The sequence below is a fragment of the Canis lupus genome, chromosome 8 (assembly GCF_003254725.2).
Source record: "Canis lupus dingo isolate Sandy chromosome 8, ASM325472v2, whole genome shotgun sequence".
Lineage (NCBI taxonomy): Eukaryota > Metazoa > Chordata > Mammalia > Carnivora > Canidae > Canis > Canis lupus.
This window is the reverse complement of record NC_064250.1, coordinates 28,774,160-28,796,464: the sequence shown is the minus strand read 5'-3', so window position 1 is coordinate 28,796,464 and position 22,305 is coordinate 28,774,160. Positions and strand designations below refer to the sequence as shown.

At 36.2% G+C, this 22,305-nt stretch overlaps 1 protein-coding gene across 6 annotated transcripts in view; it reads left to right on the top strand.

The window, feature by feature from the left end:
* Nucleotides 1–22,305, top strand: part of TXNDC16 (thioredoxin domain containing 16) — a 123,186-nt gene that overhangs the window by 60,531 nt on the left and 40,350 nt on the right. For 5 of the 6 annotated variants that reach the window (XM_049113169.1, XM_049113168.1, XM_025442925.3 and 2 more), the window contains 3 exons: nt 1,780–1,930; nt 14,772–14,938; nt 15,329–15,389. In XM_049113169.1, coding sequence (XP_048969126.1) covers nt 1,780–1,930; nt 14,772–14,938; nt 15,329–15,389 — 379 coding nt within the window. The remainder of the gene's footprint in view (nt 1–1,779; nt 1,931–14,771; nt 14,939–15,328; nt 15,390–22,305) is intronic. The other variant, XM_049113170.1, reaches the window with a different exon arrangement.

The window sequence follows — 22,305 nt, the reverse complement described above, 5'->3', positions numbered from 1 at the left end:
GTCTAGTATACTAATAATTACATCATGTTGGGCCTGAATTTGTTTGAAGTTCTATGTTGGTTAAGGACAGTGAATATGATAAGTAGTAGTATAAGAGGTGGCATGCCATGAGGACACCAGTGCTTTCTGTTACATCTCCCTGTGTATAGACCAGGATGTTACCCCCTCACCCCATATATATTACCGTCAGTTAGATCAGAGGTGGCCACCTGATGTAGGGTCAACCGGCCCATTGGCTTACCTGAGCAGATGAATTCCCCTCTCTCAGGAACTTGGAATTGGTCATGGAAAAATAGGATTATATAGTGTTTTGTCTCTCTTGCTCATAGGAATGTTTTGGCCATGTAGAAGTAAAGCAGAGAATCATCTTAATAAAAAGAGTTAGGAGCTGAAAAGTATTAACAACAATGAAGGTCCCTTGAACTCTTGTGTTCAGATATATGCATTTATTCTCTGATTCAGTTACTTGAATTTTTCTCATGTTCTGTGATATGTACTTCCACACTTCAGTAAGCACCCCTCTCACCTTTTTGGTTTCTTTTACCTATACCAATGATCTCTGATTAAATAGCTTTCCAAAATTACTTTATTATTTCAGAGTTTATGGTATCATAGAGGTTCAACCTCAGCTGAGTTCTCTTGCTTTCAATAAATGTGACTATTTAGGACTCTCTTTAAAAAGTTACATACTTTGATTAGGTCTTGGCTATATAGTTCTTTGTCTGAAGTACCCATTTGTTTTATCTTCTTGGAGAAGTCATTCTCTCCTTTACGGTTTTTAATCTCTGTGCTCTTCCCTTCCCTTTCCTTTTTCCTCTCTGACTTGAGGCGGAATGAAATATTTGTTTCTCCTAGTACTTTTCATTTTATAGCACTTACAAACTACATTAAAAAAGAAAAAAAACAACAACTAAACTCCTCTCGCTTAGTCTAAGCCCCTTGAGGATTTAAATCATCTGATTCATCTAAGTCTTTTATATTTGGTACAGGGCCTAACACGAGTAGGCTTTAAGTAATCTTTGATTGTTTCTTTAGTCATTAAATCTAATAGAAATTAGTTTGTAATTAAATTTGAACTCAGCGAACCTTAGATCTCAGTTTGAGCGTGTATCAAGAATTAAAATAACATTTTAAAAATAAAAATTTGCAGTGTTTTGCCAAGCCCTGCTAATGCCATATGGAGATTTTTAAATTGCTATTTTAATTTTGGCAAACCTTACTCACCCACTATAAGTTTACCTTTGAATTCTCATATTGAAGGGATGCCAGAACTCAAATTATAAGGCATATTTGCTGAGTTTTGTAATATTTCAGATACAAACTCACAAACTCCCACAAACTGTCACATGGTTTCTATCTTAAGGCATATTTTGGCTGAAGTTTATTCAAAACAGATTTGAGTTTAAATTAAACCTAGAAAATTTGTGTTACAAGGCTTTATTTAGCATAGCTCTAGAAAAGCAACTATATTCGAAGATAATCTCCTTGTCCTCAAGGTGACAGTCTTTTATTTAAAAAACAATTTATGTGGACCTGTTACCTAATTTAGAAGCTACCACATCAAAAAGTTTAGGAAAAAAATTGCTTATACAACTGTAAAACTATTTGTATCTTTTTTGCTTAAGTCCTTTTTCTTTTGTTTTATTGCTTTAGATTTTTACTGAAACTAATTCAAAAGCATGAGATTTAAAGATTTTTGGCACTATGTCTTTCTGGATGGTAGAAAGATAACACATTGAATTTCTTCAAGTGAATTTCTCCCTAATTTTTAATTTGTAGCAATGAGGATATAGAAAATGCACATCTCTACTTTTTTCATTGTAAACAAGTCTTGGATTTGACTCTGCAATGTAGAAGAACACTGATGGAACAGCCACTGACTACATTGAATATTCATCAATTTATTAAGACAATGGAAGCACCTCTGCTGGTATGTGTTTAATTCAAGAACATTCCTTGAATTAGTTTGATCTCCCATTTCAGCATAGAGCCCTGAGAGAGAGAGACAGAGAGAGAGAGAGAGAGAGATGTGCTCACTGTTCAGTTCACCACTCTCAGTACTCTCCAGTCATTTCTTTTTTCCCCAGTACCAAAATATTATTAAGAATTCTCAGGATTTTTGGGCATCTGGGTGGCTCAGTCAGTTAAGCGTCTGACTCTAATGCCCATCACCCAGTTACCCCATCCCTCCACCCACCTCCCCTTCAGCAGCCCTCGGTTTGTTTCTCAGTTAAGAGTCAGTCTCTCATGGTTTGTCTCCCTCTATGATCTCAGGGTTGTGGGATTGAGTCCTGGGTCAGGCTCATGCTGAGGGTAGAGCCTGCTTGGGATTCTCTCTCCCTTTTCCTCTGCCTCACCCCCTCATCCTGCACTGCCTCACTCAAGTGCTGTCTCTCTTTCTCTAAAAAAACAAAACCAAAAACCAACCAAACAAAAAACCCACAAAGAATTATCAGGATTTTGTCTACTCACCAGTACTGCTTTTACCATGAGGGGCAGCAGTAGAACTCATCCCAAGCTTTACTAAAAATCTTCAGTTCCTTTTTTGGCTGCTGCTTTCTGGCTTGAAGTTGTGTCCCTTTCCTAAAGTTTCTGCTCATTAACTTTGTTTGGCTTTGTTTTAAAACTATTGTTTGTTTTTAAGATAATGAGGAGGGCAATATTTCTGATATTATTTCATTGTGCATATTTATTAGGAATTATGTAATACTAGTTTTAAAGTTAAAAATTTTGAAGACGGGCAGCCCGGGTGGCTCAGCAGTTTGGCGCCGCCTTCAGCCCAGGGTGTGATCCTGGAGACCCGGGATCGAGTCCCACATCAGGCTTCCCTGCATGGAGCCTGCTTCTCCCTCTGCCTGTGTTTGTGCCTCTCTCTCTCTCTGTCTCTCATGAATAAATCTTAAAAAATAAGCAAAAAAAAACCTTTGAAGACTTCATAATGACTTGATATTCAATTAACTGTGGCTTCCTTGGAAAGTAGTGTATACTGTATACCATTTATATTGTAACTATGCCAATGGCAGCCCCTGAAACATACGTTTTTAAAATTTATTTATTTATTTATTTATTTATAAATATTTTATTTTATTTATTCAGGAGAGAGAACACACAGAGAGGCAGAGTATGTCATTAATTCCAGGTGTAGTTGTCAGTAATTCAATTAGTTGCATGTAACAGCCAGTGCTCATCACATCACATGCCCCCTTAATGCCCATCACCCAGTTACCCCATCCCTCCACCGACCTCCCCTTCAGCAGCTCTCGGTTTGTTTCTCAGTTAAGAGTCAGTCTCTCATGGTTTGTCTCCCTCTCTGATTTATTCTCATTCAGTTTTCCCCATATAGTTCTCTGCACTATTTCTTATATTCCACATGTGAGTGAGACCATATGATAATTCTCTTTCTCTGATTGACTTTATTTCACTTAGCATAATACATACATTTTAGAAACAAGGTGAATGGTACTCCTAGAACTGTACAATGTAGGGTGACCGTGCTCTAAGCCACTGTTCACCCAAAAGGAATATTAATTTAGCAGTCCAAATTCCTTCTACATTGGAATTTGTTTCAACACTGTCATAAAATGCTGCATCAGCAAATTATTAACTAAGCGTCTTATTTTCTTTAGACAACTGGAGAACTGACATGTAGAATTCAGGTAGAGAGGTTCCAGAATCCTGGCTAGACACATGGGTATAGGGTGGAGCCAAGAAAGATCTGAAAGGCAGAACTGAAGATCAGTTCCAGATTTGAAAGCCAGGCTGAAAATCTAAACCTTGGTGTCAGCCTAGAAAGGCCTGGCAGTCCAAAAACACAGGTTAACGGATTTATCCACATCAGAATAGAGTAAATGAATGCAAAGAACAGAAAAGGGAGGTAAGCCTTGATGAAAAGTTCTCTGAGGCTCTTGGTGGGATAGCTAAGACCTACCCTTTCGGGAATGGGGAGATGATAAAAGGTTCTGAGCCAGTTTGGTCACTTTTATATTTTGGTGCTTTAAACATTTGGCTGCATCAGTATTTGGGGTTGTTTTTGTTCCAGAAGAATTCAGTGGGGATTAAAAAACAAAGTAAGGCCAACCATCATGATAGAAAACATCTCTTAGAACAAGATTTGATTTTCCTGGCTTATGCCTTTAGATGGTATAGTAAGCTAGAAGTGGATAGAGACATCCTGAAAGTTAGTACCTAAGTTTAATCACCTCTTACAAGGTAAGTTTAATTACCTCATACAAGTTTTTACCTACAACTTAGTCATAGTTTACTTTGGGTTAGTATTTCTTACTCTGTTCTATATATTTTTTAAGTGAGTTTCAGTCTTGAATTGGTTAAGTGACATTCTGACAGGTATGGAATTATTCTAGATGCATTCTTAAGGTTTCCAACAATGAAAACATATGGGAAGATGATTCGGTTATTGTCCTATTGGCTAATAGCAAGGATATTTTGGATGCTGATGGTTTTCCCTATATTGGGTTCAGTTTATTCTGGTAGAGGGAAAGTCTTGTTTGAATACCAAGAAGACTCCTCAAGTGCAAATATCTGATAAACTGTTTAAAAATAGATAAATATATAATTTATCTGAAAAGTTTTTTTGTTTGTACATGAGATAGTAACATGGGATAGCTCTCTGTCTCAGATTCAAGACAGTTGAATTAAATTAAACCTACTGTTTTCTATAAGTAATTAGAAGGATGCCATTATAGTTTATTCATTTAGCTCCTATTATTCTTTGAGGATTCATGTGGCAGTGTACGATATTATGTACCAGAGTGTTGGCTCCTTACATTATTGCCTCATTTCCTTTTTTTTTATTGTGGCAAAAATACATAACATAAATTTACCCTCTTAATTTGTAAATTATAATATAGTATTGTTCACCATGCACATTGTTGTACAACAGATCTCTAAACGTTTTCATCTTGAGTGACTGAAACTCTGTATCCATTGAGAAACAGCTCCCCATTTCCCCATCTCTCAAGCTCTGGCAATATTCTACTTTCTGTTTTTTATGAATTTGATTATTTTAGAGACCTCTTATAAATGGAATCAGGCAGTATTTGTCTATTTGTAATTGGCTTATTTCACTTAACATAATATCCTCAGGGTTCATCCATGTTGTAGTATTTGTCAGGATGACTTTCTTTTTTTTATGTGGTAAATATGTGCATTTTTAAAAAAGATTTTATTTATTTATTCATGAGAGACGAGAGAAAGAAAGAGACACAGGTAGGGAGGAGAAGGCAGAGGGAGAAGCAGGCTCCTCGCAGGAAGCCAGATGTGAGACTCGATCCAGGGTCATGCCCTGGGCTGAAGGCAACGCTAAACCGCTGAGCCACCCAGGCTGCCCAAATATGTGCATTTTTAAAAAGGTTTTATTTAAAAATAGTTGGTTAGGGCAGTCCCGGTGGTGCAGTGGTTTAGCGCCCCCTGCAGCCTGGGGTGTGATCCTGGCGATCCAGGATCGAGTTCCACGTTGGGCTCCCTGCATGGAGCCTGCTTCTCCCTCTGCCTGTGTCTCTGCCTCTCTCTCTCTCTCTCTCTTTCTCTCTCAATAAATAAATAAAAAATCTTAAAAAAAAGTTAAAAAAATAGTTGGTTAACATACAGTGTAATATTAATTTCTGGTGTATAATATAATGATTCAGCACTTCTATATATCACCCCATGCTCATCACAAGTGCCCTTTTTAATTCCTATTGCCTGTTTAACCCATCCCCCCCACCTACCTCCCTTCTGGAGTATTACTTTCTTTTTGAGACCATATAATATTCCATTATATGTGTGCGTGTGTGTGTATAGTTCTACATATATACATATGTGTATATGTGTATAGTTGTATATACGTGCATATGTGTGTATATACATATATATAGTTATATATATGTGTGTGTATAACATTTTATTTATCCATTAATCCATTGTTAAGTATTTAGGTTGCTTCCATTTCTTGGCCATTGTGAATAATACTTCAATGAAGATGGGTTTGCAACTATCTCTTTGAGATCCTGTTTTTAATTCTTTTGGATATATATATATATATATATACACACACACACACAGAAATTAACTTGCTGGATCACATGGTAGTTCTGTTTTTAAGTTTTTGAGGAACCTTCATACTGTTTTCTATAGCGGCTACATCATTTTACATGCCCACAAACAGTGTGCAAGAGTTTTTAATCTCTTTATATCCTTGCCAGTACTTGTTATTTGTGTCATTATTATTGTTTTGATATTAGTCATCTGAATGATTTAGATAATGCTGTTGTGTTTTTGCTTTGCATATCCCTGATGATCAGTTAAGTTTTTCATATATTTGTTGCCCATTTGTATATCTTCTTTAGAGAAATATCTATTCCAGTCCTTTGCCCTTTTTTAGTTTATTTTCATTGTTAAGTTTTAGTTCCTTAATCTAGATATTAACCCGTTATCTGACACATGATTTGCAGTATTTTCTCTCATTTCATACATTGCTTTTTCACTCTGTTGATTTCTTCCCACAGTGCAGACATGTTTAAGTTTGATGTAGTTCCATTTGTCTATTTTTGGTTTTGTTGTCTGTGCCTGTGGTGTGATTTCCAAGAAATCATTTACATTCCAATATCATGAAGGTTTTCCCCTATGTTTTTTTTCTAGGAGTTTTATAGTTTCATTTAGGTCACTATTCCATTTTGAGTTATTTTTGTATTTGATGTAAGATGAAAATTCATCATGATTCTTTTGCATGTGGATATCTAGTTTTCCCAGCACCATTTGTTGAAAAGACACTCAATTACTCATCATTTTGTCTTGGTGCCCTTGTCAAAGATCATTTGACCACATATGCGAGAGCTTATTTCTGGGCTCTCTGTTCTCTTCTCTTGGTCTGTGTCTGTATTTTTGCCAGTATTGCACTATTCTGTTGCTGTACGTTTTGAAATCAGGAGTTGTGAGGCCACCAGACTTATTTTTTCTCAAGTTGTTTGGACTATTTGGTGTCCCTGAGACTCCATATGAATTTTAGGATTTTTTTTTTTGTATTTCTGCAAAAAATGCCATTGGGATTTTGATAGGGATTGCGTTGAATTTGTAGATAACTTTAGATAGTATGGACATTTTAGTAGTATCAAATCTAATCCAAGAACATGAATGGATGTCTTCACATTTATTTGTGTCTTCTTTAATTTCTTTCAGCAATATTTTGTAGTTTTCAACGTATAAGTCTTTTTCTTTCTTGGTTAAGCTTATTCCTAAATATTTTATTCTTTTTGATGCTGTTATAAAATGGGATTATTTTCTTAGTTTCCTTTTTGGATAGTTTCTTGTTAGTCATAAAAACACAACTGATTTTTTCTTTTTTTTTAATTTATTTTTTTATTGGCGTTCAATTTGCCAACATATAGAATAACACCCAGTGCTCATCCCGTCAAGTGCCCCCCTCAGTGCCCGTCACCCAGTCACCCCCACCCCCGCCCACCTCCCCTTCCACCAACCCTAGTTCGTTTCCCAGAGTTAGGAGTCTCTCATGTTCTGTCTCCCTTTCTGATATTTCCCACTCATTTTTTCTCCTTTCCCCTTTATTCCCTTTCACTATTTTTTATATTCTCCAAATGAATGAGACCATATAATGTTTGTCCTCCTCCGATTGACTTATTTCACTCAGCATAATACCCTCCAGTTCCATCCACGTTGAAGCAAATGGTGGGTATTTGTCATTTCTAATGGCTGAGTAATATTCCATTGTATACATAAACCACATCTTCTTTATCCATTCATCTTTTGATGGACAACGAGGCTCCTTCCACAATTTGACTATTGTGGACATTGCTGCTATAAACACTGTGGTGCAGGTGTCCTGGCATTTCATTGCATTTGTATCTTTGGGGTAAATCCCCAGCAGTGCAATTGCTGGGTCGTAGGGCAGATCTATTTTTAACTCTTTGAGGAACCTCCACACAGTTTTCCAGAGTGGCTGCACCAGTTCACATTCCCACCAACAGTGTAAGAGGGTTCCCCTTTCTCCACATCCTCTCCAACATTTGTGGTTTCCTGCCTTGTTAATTTTCCCCATTCTCACTGGTGTGAGGTGGTATCTCATTGTGGTTTTGATTTGTATTTCCCTGATGGCAAGTGATGCGGAGCATTTTCTCATGTGCTTGTTGGCCATGTCTATGTCTTCCTCTGTGAGATTTCTGTTCATGTCTTTTGCCCATTTCATGATTGGATTGTTTGTTTCTTTGGTGTTGAGTTTAATAAGTTCTTTATAGATCTTGGAAATTAGCCCTTTATCTGATACATCATTTGCAAGTATCTTCTCCCATTCTGTAGGTTGTCTTTTAGGTTTGTTGACTGTGTCTTTTGCTGTCAAAAGCTTCTTCTCTTGATGAAGTCTCAATAGTTCATTTTTGCTTTTGTTTCTCTTGCCTTCGTGGATGTATCTTGCAAGAAGTTACTGTGGCCAAGTTCAAAAAGGGTGTTGCCTGTGTTCTCCTCTAGGTTTTTGATGGAATCTTGTCTCACATTTAGATCTTTCATCCATTTGAGTTTATCTTTGTGTATGGTGCAAGAGAGTGGTCTAGTTTCATTCTTCTGCATGTGGATGTCCAATTTTCCCAGCACCATTTATTGAAGAGACTGTCTTTTTTCCAGTGGATAGTCTTTCCTGCTTTGTCGAATATTAGTTGACCATAAAGTCGAGGGTCCACTTCTGGATTCTCTATTCTGTTCTATTGATCTATGTGTCTGTCTTTGTGCCAGTATCACACTGTCTTGATGACCGCAGCTTTGTAGTATAACCTGAAATCTGGCACTATGAACACAACTGATTTTTCAATGTTGATTTTGCATACTGCAACTCTGTTGAATTCATTCATTAATATGGTATCTTTTGTGGAATCTTTTTTTTAAAAGATTTTATTTATTCATGAGAGACAGAGAGAGGCAGATTCATAGGCAGAGGGTGAAGGAGGCTCCCATAAGGGAGCCTGATGTGGGGCTCGTTCCCAGGACCCCAGGATCATGCCCTGAGCTGAAGGCAGATGCTTATCCACTGAACCATCCAGGCACCCTTTTTTATGGAATCTTTAGGATTTTCTACATATAAGGTCATGTCATCTGTGAACAGAGATAATTTGCTTTTCTTTTCCAATTTATATGCTTTTTATTTATTTTTTGCCAAGTTGTTCTGGCTGTAACTTTTATTTTTTTTTTTATTTTTTTTTTTAATTTTTATTTATTTATGATAGTCACACACAGAGAGAGAGAGAGGCAGAGACATAGGCAGAGGGAGAAGCAGGCTCCATGCACCGGGAGCCCGACGTGGGATTCGATCCCGGGTCTCCAGGATCACGCCCTAGGCCAAAGGCAGGCGACAAACCGCTGCGCCACCCAGGGATCCCTGGCTGTAACTTTTAGTACTATGTTCAATAGTAGTGGCAAGAGTGAGCATCCTTGCTTTTTTTCCTGATCTTAGAGGAAAGCTTTCAGTTTTTCACTATTGAGTATGACGTTAGTTGTGGCCTTTTCATATATAATATTTATTATGTTGAGGTAATTTTCTCCTATTCTTAGTTTGTTGAATGTTTTTATTGTGAAAAAGCATTGAATTTTGTCAAATACTTTTTCTTTGTCAATTGAGATGATGTGATTTGATTTTTGTATTTTTATATGTAGTATATTACATTGATTGATTTTGAACCATCCTTGCATCCCAGGGATAAATTCTCCTTGGTCATGGGGTTTAATTTTTTCTAATGTGCTGTTGAATTCAGTTTACAAGTACTTTGTTGAGGATGTTTGCATCAATATTCATCCAGTATATTGATCTGTAGTTTTTTGTGGTATTTTTGTCTGGCTTTGGTATCAGAGTAATGTTGGCCTCCTACAGTGAGTTTACAAGTGTTCCCTACTCTTCATTATTTGTGAAAAGTTTGAGAAAGATTGGCATCAGTTCTTCTTTAAATTTTTGATAGAATTCTCCAGTCAAGCCATCTGGACCTGGGCTTTTCTTTGTTCGGAGGTTTTTGATTACTGATTCAATCTCCTTATTATATGTCTGTTCACATTTTCTATTTCTACATGATTCAGTCTTGGTAGGTTGTATGTGTCTGGGAATTTATCCATATCTTCTAGTTTATCTGATTTATAGGTGTACAGTAGTTCATAGCATAATGTCTGTTATAATCCTTTTTTCTGTTATAATCTGTTATATATCTGTTATAATCCTTTTTTCCTTCCATATCTTTTTTAAAATTAATTTCTAAGTTAAATAATTTAATAGTAATTTATGAATTTTGGAAAAATATTGGTGGGGCACCTGATTGGCTCAATTGAGTGGGCATCTGACTCTTGATTTCAGTTCAGGTCATGATCTCAGGGTTGTGAGATTGAGCCCCTGTCGGGCTCCATGCTCAGCTTGGAGTCTGCTTGTCTTTCCTCTCTGAAATAAATAAGATCTTAAAAAAAATATTGGTAATTCCCCCAAGGCAAGAAGGTTTTGTCACTTTTGTATATTTTATCATTTTATATATATAATCTATATTTTATATAAAATATTTAAAAGTATTTCTGTAGATATGTACAATTATTAATTGCTATTTTTATGTTACTACACTATTACTTTTTCTAAAAGGACTTTTGCAATTTTATCTTTTGTCTAATAGAATGGATTATAACTTTTATGGCTAAGAAACCACAAGTTTTTAGAATTATACCAGTTTGTATGTAAAGGGATAGAAACAGCACAAAATGAAAAGAATTCTTTGGATCTCCAAGTTTCCATGGGCTGGAAAAGGCTGATTAACTCATTTGCAAACACAGCACCTTTTTTGTGAACAAGAAAGAATGAGTTGGAGGGCAAAGAGCCGAGAGTCTTAACTGAACCTCAGAGAACACCTCTTATGGAGTAGGACTAACCCATGAACAGTTAACTGGCAATATATACCTGGATGGACTACACAGTCTCTGTGCTGTAATCATTACTCTGTGCCTCCTCTCTCTCTTTTCGAATAGGATTGTATGTAGTCGTTATCCCATGTCAGTTTAGTAATTGTTGAGTATGTACTAGAGACAAATAATTTGTGTTCACAAGCCTTCAGATTGAGAACAGTTCTCAAGAGGCTATATCTACGGGACTGCACTAGAAAAACTTTATCTACAGCTGGACCTGAATATAAATGATGAGATCTTAGACTACATTGATCTCAAAGTCTGATGGGATGAGGCCTAGATGGGTTGTGAATTGTTACAGCCATTGCAAAATACACTGACTCCTCTCACTAAGACCTCTGAAGCCTCATCCAGTTAGTTAGACTTTGTATATTCCAAAAACGGCAATAACAGTATCTCCCAACCCATAAGCTCTTCTTATTGTGTGACCTTATCACTTTGCCTATCCAGGGGAGTCTGTGTCCCCTCTCCTTGAAGCTGTTTGGGTCTCTGTGATTGCCTTGACCAATAGAATAAGACTGAAGTGATGATGTGTAACTTTTGAGATTGTATGTCACAAGATGCCTTATGCTTCTCCTTTGCCTTTTTTGGTTGCTCATTCTTAAAACCCAGGTACTGTGATATGAAACTAAATCCAAGGAGAAACCTTGGTGAAGAGGAATTGAGGCCTCTAGCCCAGAGCCCTGGCTGAGCTCATATAGTCAGCATCAGCTTGCAAGCCAGTGAATGAACCATCTTTAAAGCAGACCTTCTAAAAATAATAATAATAATAATAACAATAATAATAAATAAATCAGACCTTCTGCCTCCTGTCGAGAGGCTCTGCTAATGTTACATCGATCAGAGATGAGCTTGCAGATATATGAACCAAATAAGTGATTTTTGTTATTTTAAGCCATCAGGTTTTAGAGTACTTGGCTATACACATAGTGATATATGCTCAGGACACACTCTTCAAGTGATCTCATCTGTTTCTATGCCATTAGCTATACCGATTCTCAGAGCTGAACTTTGAGGTCAAATTTTTCTTTGGACTTCCTGACCCATATATCTAACTACTAATTAGATGTATCTCTCCTTAAGCTCAATATGTCCAACATCAGTGTGTTGTCCTTCTCCACCATCTGTTCTTTCTTCATTATCTTGGTTAATTTACTATCCATTCTTAGCAGAAACCTGGGAAACCATTCTCAATTCCTGCATCTCCCCACATCTAATTTTACATCTTAAATATCTTTTGAATTCTTCATTCTAACAGCCAGTGCCTTAATCAAGATTTTCACCATCTCTCATGTTCTATTTTAGTAATAGTAACTGATCCGGTCTCTATTCCTCCCCTTTTTTTTCCCCACTCCCTTTGAGTTCATACTTGCCATAGCTGGCAGAGTAATATTTTTAAATATACATGTTACAATATTTCTTACAACTTCTAAATAGTTTCAGTTCATTTACAGAAGAAAGCCCCATTTTCTTTTTTTTTAATTTTTTTATTATTTATTTATGATAGGCACACAGTGAGAGAGAGAGGCAGAGACACAGGCAGAGGGAGAAGCAGGCTCCATGCACCGGGAGCCCGACGTGGGATTCGATCCTGGGTCTCCAGGATCGCGCCCTGGGCCAAAGGCAGGCGCTAAACCGCTGTGCCACCCAGGGATCCCGAAAGCCCCATTTTCTTAGGAGGATATAATGGCTTTTAATGATTTGCCAGATCTCCGTCTTTATTGCTTGTTCCTGTTTTTCACTTTTTAATGGTGAATTGCTGATTTTTCCAAACATGCAAAGAAGGAACCAGGTCTTCCTATTCCTTCAGGCTGTTCTACCCATTCAGTTGTAGGACTGAGGTCCCCACTTTCTTGCTGTTTGTTGTCTGGTGTTGCTCTCAGCTACTACAGACTATTCTCAGATCCTGGCCATAGGGCCTTCTTGAAGAATTGCTGCTTCCTCCTTCAGAGCCAGCAGGACAATCTCACTGTCTTATGCTATGACAGTCTTCTACAATGTAACCTAATCAAGATAATCTTACTGTCTTGTGCTGTACAGTCTTCTACTTCTACAGTGTAACCTGATCAAGGGATTGGGATTATCCAAGATTTGTGCACCAGAAATCTTGGGGGCTATTTTAGAATTCTGACTACCATAGGTGAGTATCAGATTTTCTCTAGAAATGTTTAGGAATAAAAAAAAAAATCCTCAATAATTGCAAAGCATGCAAGAAGGCATCTTCCTGTGTATCTGCTTTTATCCACTATTTGGTTACTCAATGGGCTCTTTCATCCTGGCAATTCATATTCCTTCAGTTATGGGAAACTTTGTTTTTATTTTAGAGATAATATCTTCCCTTCTGTTTTTCCTTTCTTTCTTTCTGGAACTCATAGTTGGGCATTGGACCTCTTGACCCAGTCCTTTACCTTTATTACATTTTCTCCCTATTTTCCATCTTTTGCTGTATGTACTTTCTGGCAGAATTGTTCAGTTTTATTTTTTGTTTCTTTATAGATTCAGTATCTTCCCATCACCTGGAGTTTATCAGTGGTGGTTTTCTGAACCTGCTTCCTGAATAGTCCTGAAAACTGTGTTTTCTGCATGTTATCTGTTTTTCTGTTTGTCCTGGTCTCTATGTTTTATTTTAGAGGTTTCCCTCAGATGTGTGTTACTCCTTGGGTATCTGTTTGTGATTTAGAATATGAAACTAAAAAGCTAATTAGAAATTCTGAGAATGTAGATGAGACTTGTTAATTCTGAGCTTTATAGGGTGATTGGACCTTGGCTGCTTTTTAGTGAACCCTAATGTCAGTATCCTTGGGCTTTTTCTTGGGGTTACTCTTGATTCTCAGAAAAGGATCTTCCAGTCTTCTGTTGGGAGGACAAAAGTCTGGCCACTTATATTCTGGGAACTGAGTGGGTTGGGAGTTGGGGGCGTCTTAGCATTTAGTTACTTAATTCCCCACTTTTGGCATGGTATTCACACTCTCAGATTTTCTGAGGTCCCCCCAGATTTCTTCTGGTGTGAGGGAGGAATAGTTGCCTAAACTCATAGAGTTGGGAGGAGAATCTCAGGATCTAACTCCTCCAAAGCTTTTACCTATTCTTATTTCAGAGTCTTCCTGCCACTGCCCCCTCCAGTATTTCTCCTCTGGTTTCAGAGATACCAGGCACTGACAAATCCTGAGCAATTTTAGGATGCTGCAGTTAAAATTTAATTGTTTCATAGCTTTCTCTCTCATGGCTTAACGGTTTTGCCTTGTTAGATTCTCCTAAGCTAGTTATTATTCTGTTCTTCAGCTTCCAAAAATTTTTTGTCTTTTCTCTTTTCCTGTCTTCACATATGCATGTTTATCTTCTTTAAAAAAAATCTTCCTGCTATAGTTTTCTTGGGATTTCTGGAGGAAGTAAAATTAGATGTATATATTCAAGCTGCTGTCCTAACTCAGATGTTCCTCATTGTTCTATAATGTGTCATTTATTATATGTTAAATTCTTATATGAAGGAATTTATACCTTAGTTATTCTATTTCATTTGAAATATCTATTTACCAGTACCACACTGTTTTATTAATTGTTTTCTAAAAATTCTTTTTAATATGCTTATTCCTTGTGGTTGTAATTTCATGTCTAACTCTTTGTAAATGTGTTAGTTTTATAATGCTTAAGCTATGTAAGTATATTGGGAGGATGAACCTCAGGAAGTATTGAGGTCATTTCTGTTAATATTGGATTTATTTTACAGACTTGTTTTCTTTTTTTTTTTTACCCATGACTTTATTAATAAGAATTAGAGTTTAAATCTGAATGTTGGAACCCTATTCTTGGACAATGAAGATCTTTTGTTCTTTTTTTAAATGAAGACTGAAGTTACTGAAGACCCTCAACAGGTTTCAACTATTCATCTCCAACTAGGATTACCACTAGTTTTTATTGTTAGTCAGCAAGCAACATATGAAGCTGACAGAAGAACTGCAGAATGGGTTGCTTGGCGTCTTCTGGGGAAAGCAGGAGTTCTACTCTTGTTAAGGTATCTTAAACATAAAATATTCACTGTATTTAGTAAAACACTAGAATTTTTCTCTTTTTAAAATATGCTAATATATTGACTTGTAAATAAACCCAGATATCTCTAGTAAATTCTAATATAATTAGAATCACTTGCTGAGCTAAAGTCTGTACATTAATTATTAGCTTGATTAAAATTTAGACCTTTAAACTTTGCTAAATGAAGATGTAGATTAAGATGGAGACTAGAACATCTAGTCTGAATTTATGTCTAAAACTTAGATCACTAAATTGTAATCTTTTTTCATAAATTGTTTTTAGTGTAAGAACTTATATTCTGTTTTATATTGACATCCTGGATGACTGTTCTTCAGATTAGCTGTATAAAACATTTATTTCCATTTTTCAAAAGGGACTCTTTGGAAGTAGACATTCCTCAGCATGCTAATGTGGTCTTCAGAAGAGCAGAAGAGGTTAGTCATTTTATGTATTGGTCTACAATGTCTGCTAATTATTTAAAGAAAGTTAGTAAATGTGGTCATAAAGTAACATATGCTTATTACAGAAAAGAAATTCTATAAATTGCCACTATTCAAAGATTATTGCTGTTAATATTTTGGTGTATTTTTTTCCATTTGTTAATTTTTCTTTTTTCTCATGTTCCCATATATGTATTTTTTAAAAGAAAATTAAGAACATGCTATATATCCTACTTTTCATGTAAAGTTATATTTAATTACTTCCTGTTGTGCCTTTGTGCACTGTTTTGAACATCACTGATTCTTTCCTTCAGCTAAATTTCTGGAGGTGAAATTTATCAAGGAAATGGGATTTTTTTAAGGCTGATAGAATACATTGTCCAGAAACCAGCAAGGTTTGGAATTACTTGTTTCTCCTATATCTTTGCCACTACTGAGCATTACCTTTAAAAAAAAAACTTCTCTATAGACAAAGTTCCTGTTTTAATTTGCATGTTTTTGGTTATTAATGCGATTGAACATTTTTTTAAAGGCTTATTTCCCATTTATTTTGCTTTTGTAAATTTCTGTTAATGTCTCTGTTTTCTTATATTTTTCTTAAATGTTTTCTTAATTATTAAGAACTCTTTAATTCTGAACATTTCTAAGTATTATATAAATATGCAAAACATGGGCAGCCTGGGTGGCTCAGCAGTTAAGTGTCTGCCTTCAGCCCAGCGCGTGATCCTGGATGCCCGGGATTGAGTCCCGCATCAGGCTCCCTGCATGGAGCCTGCTTCTCCCTCTGCCTGTGTCTCTGCCTCTCTCTCTCTGTCTCTGTGTCTCTCATGAATAAATAAATAAAGTCTTTTAAAAAATATGCAAAACAATATATTTATGAACTGCCAGACAGGTTTTTTGTTTGTTTGTTTTTTAATTTAAGTGATCTCTGTAGCTAATGTGGGGCTTGAACTCACGACTACAAGATCAAGAGTTGGATACTCTACCAACTGAACCAGCCAGGTGCCCCTGAACTGCCAGACAATTTAAATTCTCTTGCCTATGTCTATGGCATGAATAGACAAAAGTGACAAGACTTGGATTCTGTTCCTTCTGGTTCTGGGACCAGATAAGTGAATTATCTTCTCTAAGCTCAGTTTTCTCATTTGTGAAATATTCTAAAACCTTCCCTTCTAACTTACAAGAAGTTTTATAAGACAAAATAGGAAAATACTTTGAAAACTGTACTATTGTTCAAATGTGTATACTATAGTATAGGGCTAGTATGCTCTGCTTTTTGGTTAGGTCATGGAAAGAATACTTTCTGAAGCTTTTTTGCTTGTAGATAAAGATCCTTAAATAAGAAAATATAATATTTATTATTGGGAAATAGGTTTTATGGAAAAATTAAAGTTCATGCTGGTTTCTGAGTTTAGATGCCTTAAATTGTTAAAATATTATAATTTTGTATAGCATGAGGTAAGATAGGTTATAAGATAACTATCTCTGCAAAGATGTCTTCTGTAAAGGGTAGAATAGTCTTTTCTCTGAGTTTCTTTATTGAATTTGGTGCAAATATATATATATATTTTTAACCTTCTCATCAGGGCAATAATGTTCATCCTAAGATTGTACGATCAGTCATTTTTTTTTTTCTCTCTTTCCCTTTCCAGGCAAAGAGTTTGAGGGCCCTTAAGTATAGAACTGGTTGCATAGATAGTATCGTATGCTTATATTACTACATTACAAGCATTGTATAGTAAGTTATAAAATGTATTTTTTAATATTACATTTATTCTTCAGAAGGTTTTTTTTTTCCCTATGGTAGTAATTAGCAACATAGTATTAAGAGTTTATGCTATAGAATCTTATTGCCTAGTTCACATCCTACTTTGTAACTCTGGGCAAATTACTTGATTTCTGTATGTCTCTATTTTTTTTTCATTGTAGAGTAGAGTTAACAATACCTATTTTAAAGAGTTGTTGGGTCAGTGTATTAAAAGAAATAATATAAAGTGCTAAATTAGCACAAGGTACAATACATTCATAATTGCTCAATAAATACTAATATTCATCCATTCATCCTTTCCATAAGTATTTATTGTGTACCTGCTTTGTTTCAGACTCAGTTCTAGGCTCTAAGGACATAGCAGTGAACAAAAACAAGTTTTTGCCCTCATGGAGCTAATATACTAGTGGCAGGAGACGAATACAAAACCAGTGTAGCTAGAATGTCACATGGTGTTAAGGACAATGGAAAAAAAGTCAAGGTAAGGTGAGAGAGTAGTCTTGGAAGACCTCACTGCTTAGTAATACTAAAGCAAAGGAATATATCTGTGGTTATGTGGGGAAAGAGTATTCTGGGCTGAGAGGACACACATACAGAAGGCTTAAGGAGAAGAGTTGTTTGTGTTTTAGCATAGTATTACGAGTAATATATTAATGCTTAGGATCTTTCTTAGTATCTAAGTTTTTAAAAGCCCTTTTTAATTCCTTTTTTTCAGTGTTTTTAATAAAATCAAACTAAAAGTAGAAAAATAGAATGAACAACCATATACCTATTACCTAGATTCAACAATTAATATTTTATCATATTTGCTTCACCTATAATTTTTTCTGAAACATTCTAAAGAATGTTAGATATCGTGACATTTACCCATAAATACCTAACATGAATCTCTAAAAATTAGTTATTCTTCTGTATATAATCACAATCTTATCCACTTAACAAAATTAACAGTGACTTTTTAATATCATAGCCTAATCTCCTAGCCAGTTCATATTCAAATTTTCTCATATTAAAATTATTTTCTACAGATGGTTTTGGGGAACCAAAATTTAGTTAAGGATTATGAATTACATTTGGTGTGTTTCTTAAATCTCTCAATGTCTTAATACTCCGTCTCCTTTTCTTCCATGATAGTGCCTTTTAGATAAATGGACCAGTTTTTCCATATTCTGGATTTGTCTGTTTCCTTTTGCTGTTGTCTGCCTTATTTCTCTGTACCCTTATGTTTTCTAAAAACTGGAAGTTAGGTTGCTTAACTCTATTAAACATTTTGGGTAAGAATACTTCACAATGCTGGCTTATTTGCCTTTTATCTTATCCTAATGTGGATGATGTCTGGTTTTCTCACTTAATGATGCCACATTTGATTACTGAATTAAGGTGGAGACAGCTAATTCTCTCCATCATAAGATGCATTTCCTCTATCCAATTAGCAGATAAACTGTAGGTAGAAATGCAAATAAAACCACAAGAGATACCATACTACCCCCATGCCTGGAATAGCTAAAAATTTAAAAAGTAATAATACCAAGTATTTTCAGGAAGGTGGAGTTACAAGAACTTTTGTATATTGCTGCTAGGAGTGAAAATTGGTACAACGGAAACTGGAAAAGTATCCGGCAGTGCTTCTTAAAGCTAAAGCTACATATATCATATGAATCACCAATTTCATTCCTAAGTATTGGCCAACAGAAATGCATATACATGTGCCCCAAAGGATAGCTACAGTAATGTTCTTAGCAGTTAGTATTTATAATAGTCCCAAGCTGGAAATAACACATATCCATGAGCAACAGAATGGGTGAACAAATACATGTATACATACAGTACATACTAGTATACTCATATAATGAATACATCAGTGAAAAAGAATAAACTGCTTTTAAATGTAACATGGATAAACCTCACAAATAGTGTTGAACAAAAGAAGTGGTCACAAAAAGAGCATAAGCCATATATAGTTCAATTATAAAAATTCAAAAACTGGCAAAATTTATAGATGGTAATGAAAGTCAGAATAGTGATTACCTTTAGGCGAGTGTAATGTCAGGAAAAGGCAAGAAAATATGGCCTCTGGGTGTGCTGGTAATGTTCTGTATCTTTTTTTTTTTTTAATTTTTTAATTGGAGTTCAATTTGCCAACATATAGCATAACACCCAGTGCTTATCCCGCCAAGTGCCTCCCCTCAGTGCCCATCACCCAGTCACCCCAACCCTCCACCCACCTCCCCTTCCACTACCCCTTGTTCATTTCCCAGAGTTAGGTGTCTCTCATGTTTTGTCACCCTCACTGGTGTTTTCACTCATTTTCTCTCCTTTCCCTTTATTCCCTTTCACTAATTTTTATATTCCCCAAATGAATGAGACCATATAATGTTTGTCTTTTCCAATTGACTTATTTACCTCAGCATAATACCCTCTAGTTCCATCCACGTCAAAGCAAATGGTGGGTATTTGTTGTTTCTAATGGCTGAGTAATATTCCATTGTATACATAGACCACATCTTCTTTATCCATTCATCTTTCGATGGACACCGAGACTTCTTCCACAGTTTGGCTATTGTGGACATTGCTGCTATAAACATTGGGGTGCAGGTGTCCCGGCATTTCACTGCATCTGTATCTTTGAGGTAAATCCCCAGCAATGCAATTGCTGGGTCGTAGGGCAGATCTATTTTTAACTCTTTGAGGAACCTCCAAACAGGAACAGTTTTCCAGAGTGGCTGTACCAGTTCACATTCCCACCAACAGTGCAAGAGGGTTCCCCTTGCTCCACATCCTCTCCAACATTTGTTCTTTCCTGTCTTGTTAATGTTCACCATTCTCACTGGTGTGAGGTGTTATCTCACTGTGGTTTTGATTGTATTTCCCTGATGGCAAGTGATGTGGAGCATTTTCTCATGTGCTTGTTGGCCATGTCTATGTCTTCCTCTGAGAGATTTCTGTTCATGTCTTTTGCCCATTTCATGATTGGATTGTTTGTTTCTTTGGTGTTGAGTTTAATAAGTTCTTTATAGATCTTGGAAATTAGCCCTTTATCTGATACATCATTTGCAAATATCTTCTCCCATTCTGTAGGTTGTCTTTTAGGTTTGTTGACTGTATCTTTTGCTGTGCAAAAAGCTTCTTATCTTGATGAAGTCTCAATAGTTCATTTTTGCTTTTGTTTCTTTTGCCTTCGTGGATGTATCTTGCAAGAAGTTAATGTGGCCAAGTTCAAAAAGGGTGTTGCCTGTGTTCTCCTCTAGGTTTTTGATGGAATCTTGTCTCACATTTAGATCTTTCATCCATTTTGAGTTTATCTTTGTGTATGGTGAAAGAGAGTGGTCAAGTTTCATTCTTCTGCATGTGGATGTCCAATTTTCCCAGCACCATTTATTGAAGCGACTGTCTTTTTTCCAGTGGATAGTCTTTCCTGCTTTGTCGAATATTAGTTGACCATAAAGTTGAGGGTCCACTTCTGGGTTCTCTACTCTGTTGCATTGATCTACATGTCTGTTTTTGTGCCAGTACCACACTGTCTTGATGACCACAGCTTTGTAATACAACCTGAAATATGGCATTGTGATGCCCCCAGGTATAATTTTCTTTTTTAATATTCCCCTGGCTATTCAGGGTCTTTTCTGATTCCACACAAATCTTAAGATGATTTGTTCCAACTCTATGAAGAAAGTCCATGGTATTTTGATAGGGATTGCATTAAATGTATAAATTGCCCTGGGTAACGTTGTCATTTTCACAATATTAATTCTTCTAATCCATGAGCATGGAATATTTTTCCATCTCTTTGTGTCTTCCTCAATTTCTTTCAGAAGTGTTTTGTAGTTTTTAGGGTATAGATCCTTTACCTCTTTGGTTAGGTTTATTCCTGGGTAATTTATGCTTTTGGGTGCAATTGTAAATGGGATTGACTCCTTAATTTCTCTTTCTTCAGTCTCATTGTTAGTATATAGAAATGCCACTGATTTCTGGGCATTGATTTTGTATCCTGCCACATTGCTGAATTGCTGTATGAGTTCTAGCAATCTTGGGGTGGAGTCTTTTGGGTTTTCTATGTACAGTTTCATGTCATCTGCGAAGAAGGAGAGTTTGGCTTCTTTGCCAATTTGAATGCATTTTATTTCTTTTTGTTGCCTGATTGCTGAGGCTAGGACTTCTAGTGCTGTGTTGAATAGTGGTGAGAGTGGACATCCCTGTCGTGTTCCTGATCTTAGGGGAGAGGCTCCCAGTGTTTCCCCATTGAGAATGATATTCACTGTGGGCTTTTCATAGATGGCTTTTAAGATGCTGAGGAATGTTCCCTCTATCCCTACACTCTGAAGAGTTTTGATCAGGAATGGATGCTGTATTTTGTCAAATGCTTTCTCTGCATCTATTGAGAGGATCATATGGTTCTTGTTTTTTCTCTTGCTGATATGATCTATCACATTGATTGCTTTATGAGTGTTGAACCAGCCTTGCATCCCGGGGATAATCCCACTTGGTCATGGTGAATAATCTTCTTAATGTACTGTTGGATCCTATTGGCTAGTATCTTGTTGAGAATTTTTGCATCTGTGCTCATCAGGGATATTGGTCTACAATTCTTTTTGGTGGGGTCTTTGGTTTTGGAATTAAGGTGATGCTGGCCTCATAGAACAAGTTTGGAAGTGTTCCATTTCTTTCTATCTTTCTGAACAGCTTTAGTAGAATAGGTATGGTTTCGTCTTTAAACATTTGATAGAATTCCCCTGAGAAGCCTTCTGGCCCTGGACTTTTGTATCTTGGGAGATTTTTGATGACTGCTTCAATTTCTTCCCTGGTTATTGGCCTATTCAGGTTTTCTATTTCTTCTTGTTCCAGTTTTGGTAGTTGTGGTTTTCCAGAAATGCGTCCATTTCTTCTAGATTGCCTAATTTATTGACGTATAGCTGCTCATAATAAGTTTTTTAAATCGTTTGTATTTCCTTGGTATTGGTGGTGATCTCTCCATTTTCATTCATGATTTTATTAATTTAAGTCTTTTCTCTCTTCTTTTTAATAAGACTGGCTAATGGTTTATCTATCTTATTAATTCTTTCAAAGAACCAACTCCTGGTTCTGTTGATCTGTTCCACAGTTTTTCTGGTCTCAATTTCGTTGAGTTCTGAGTTCAACTTTGTA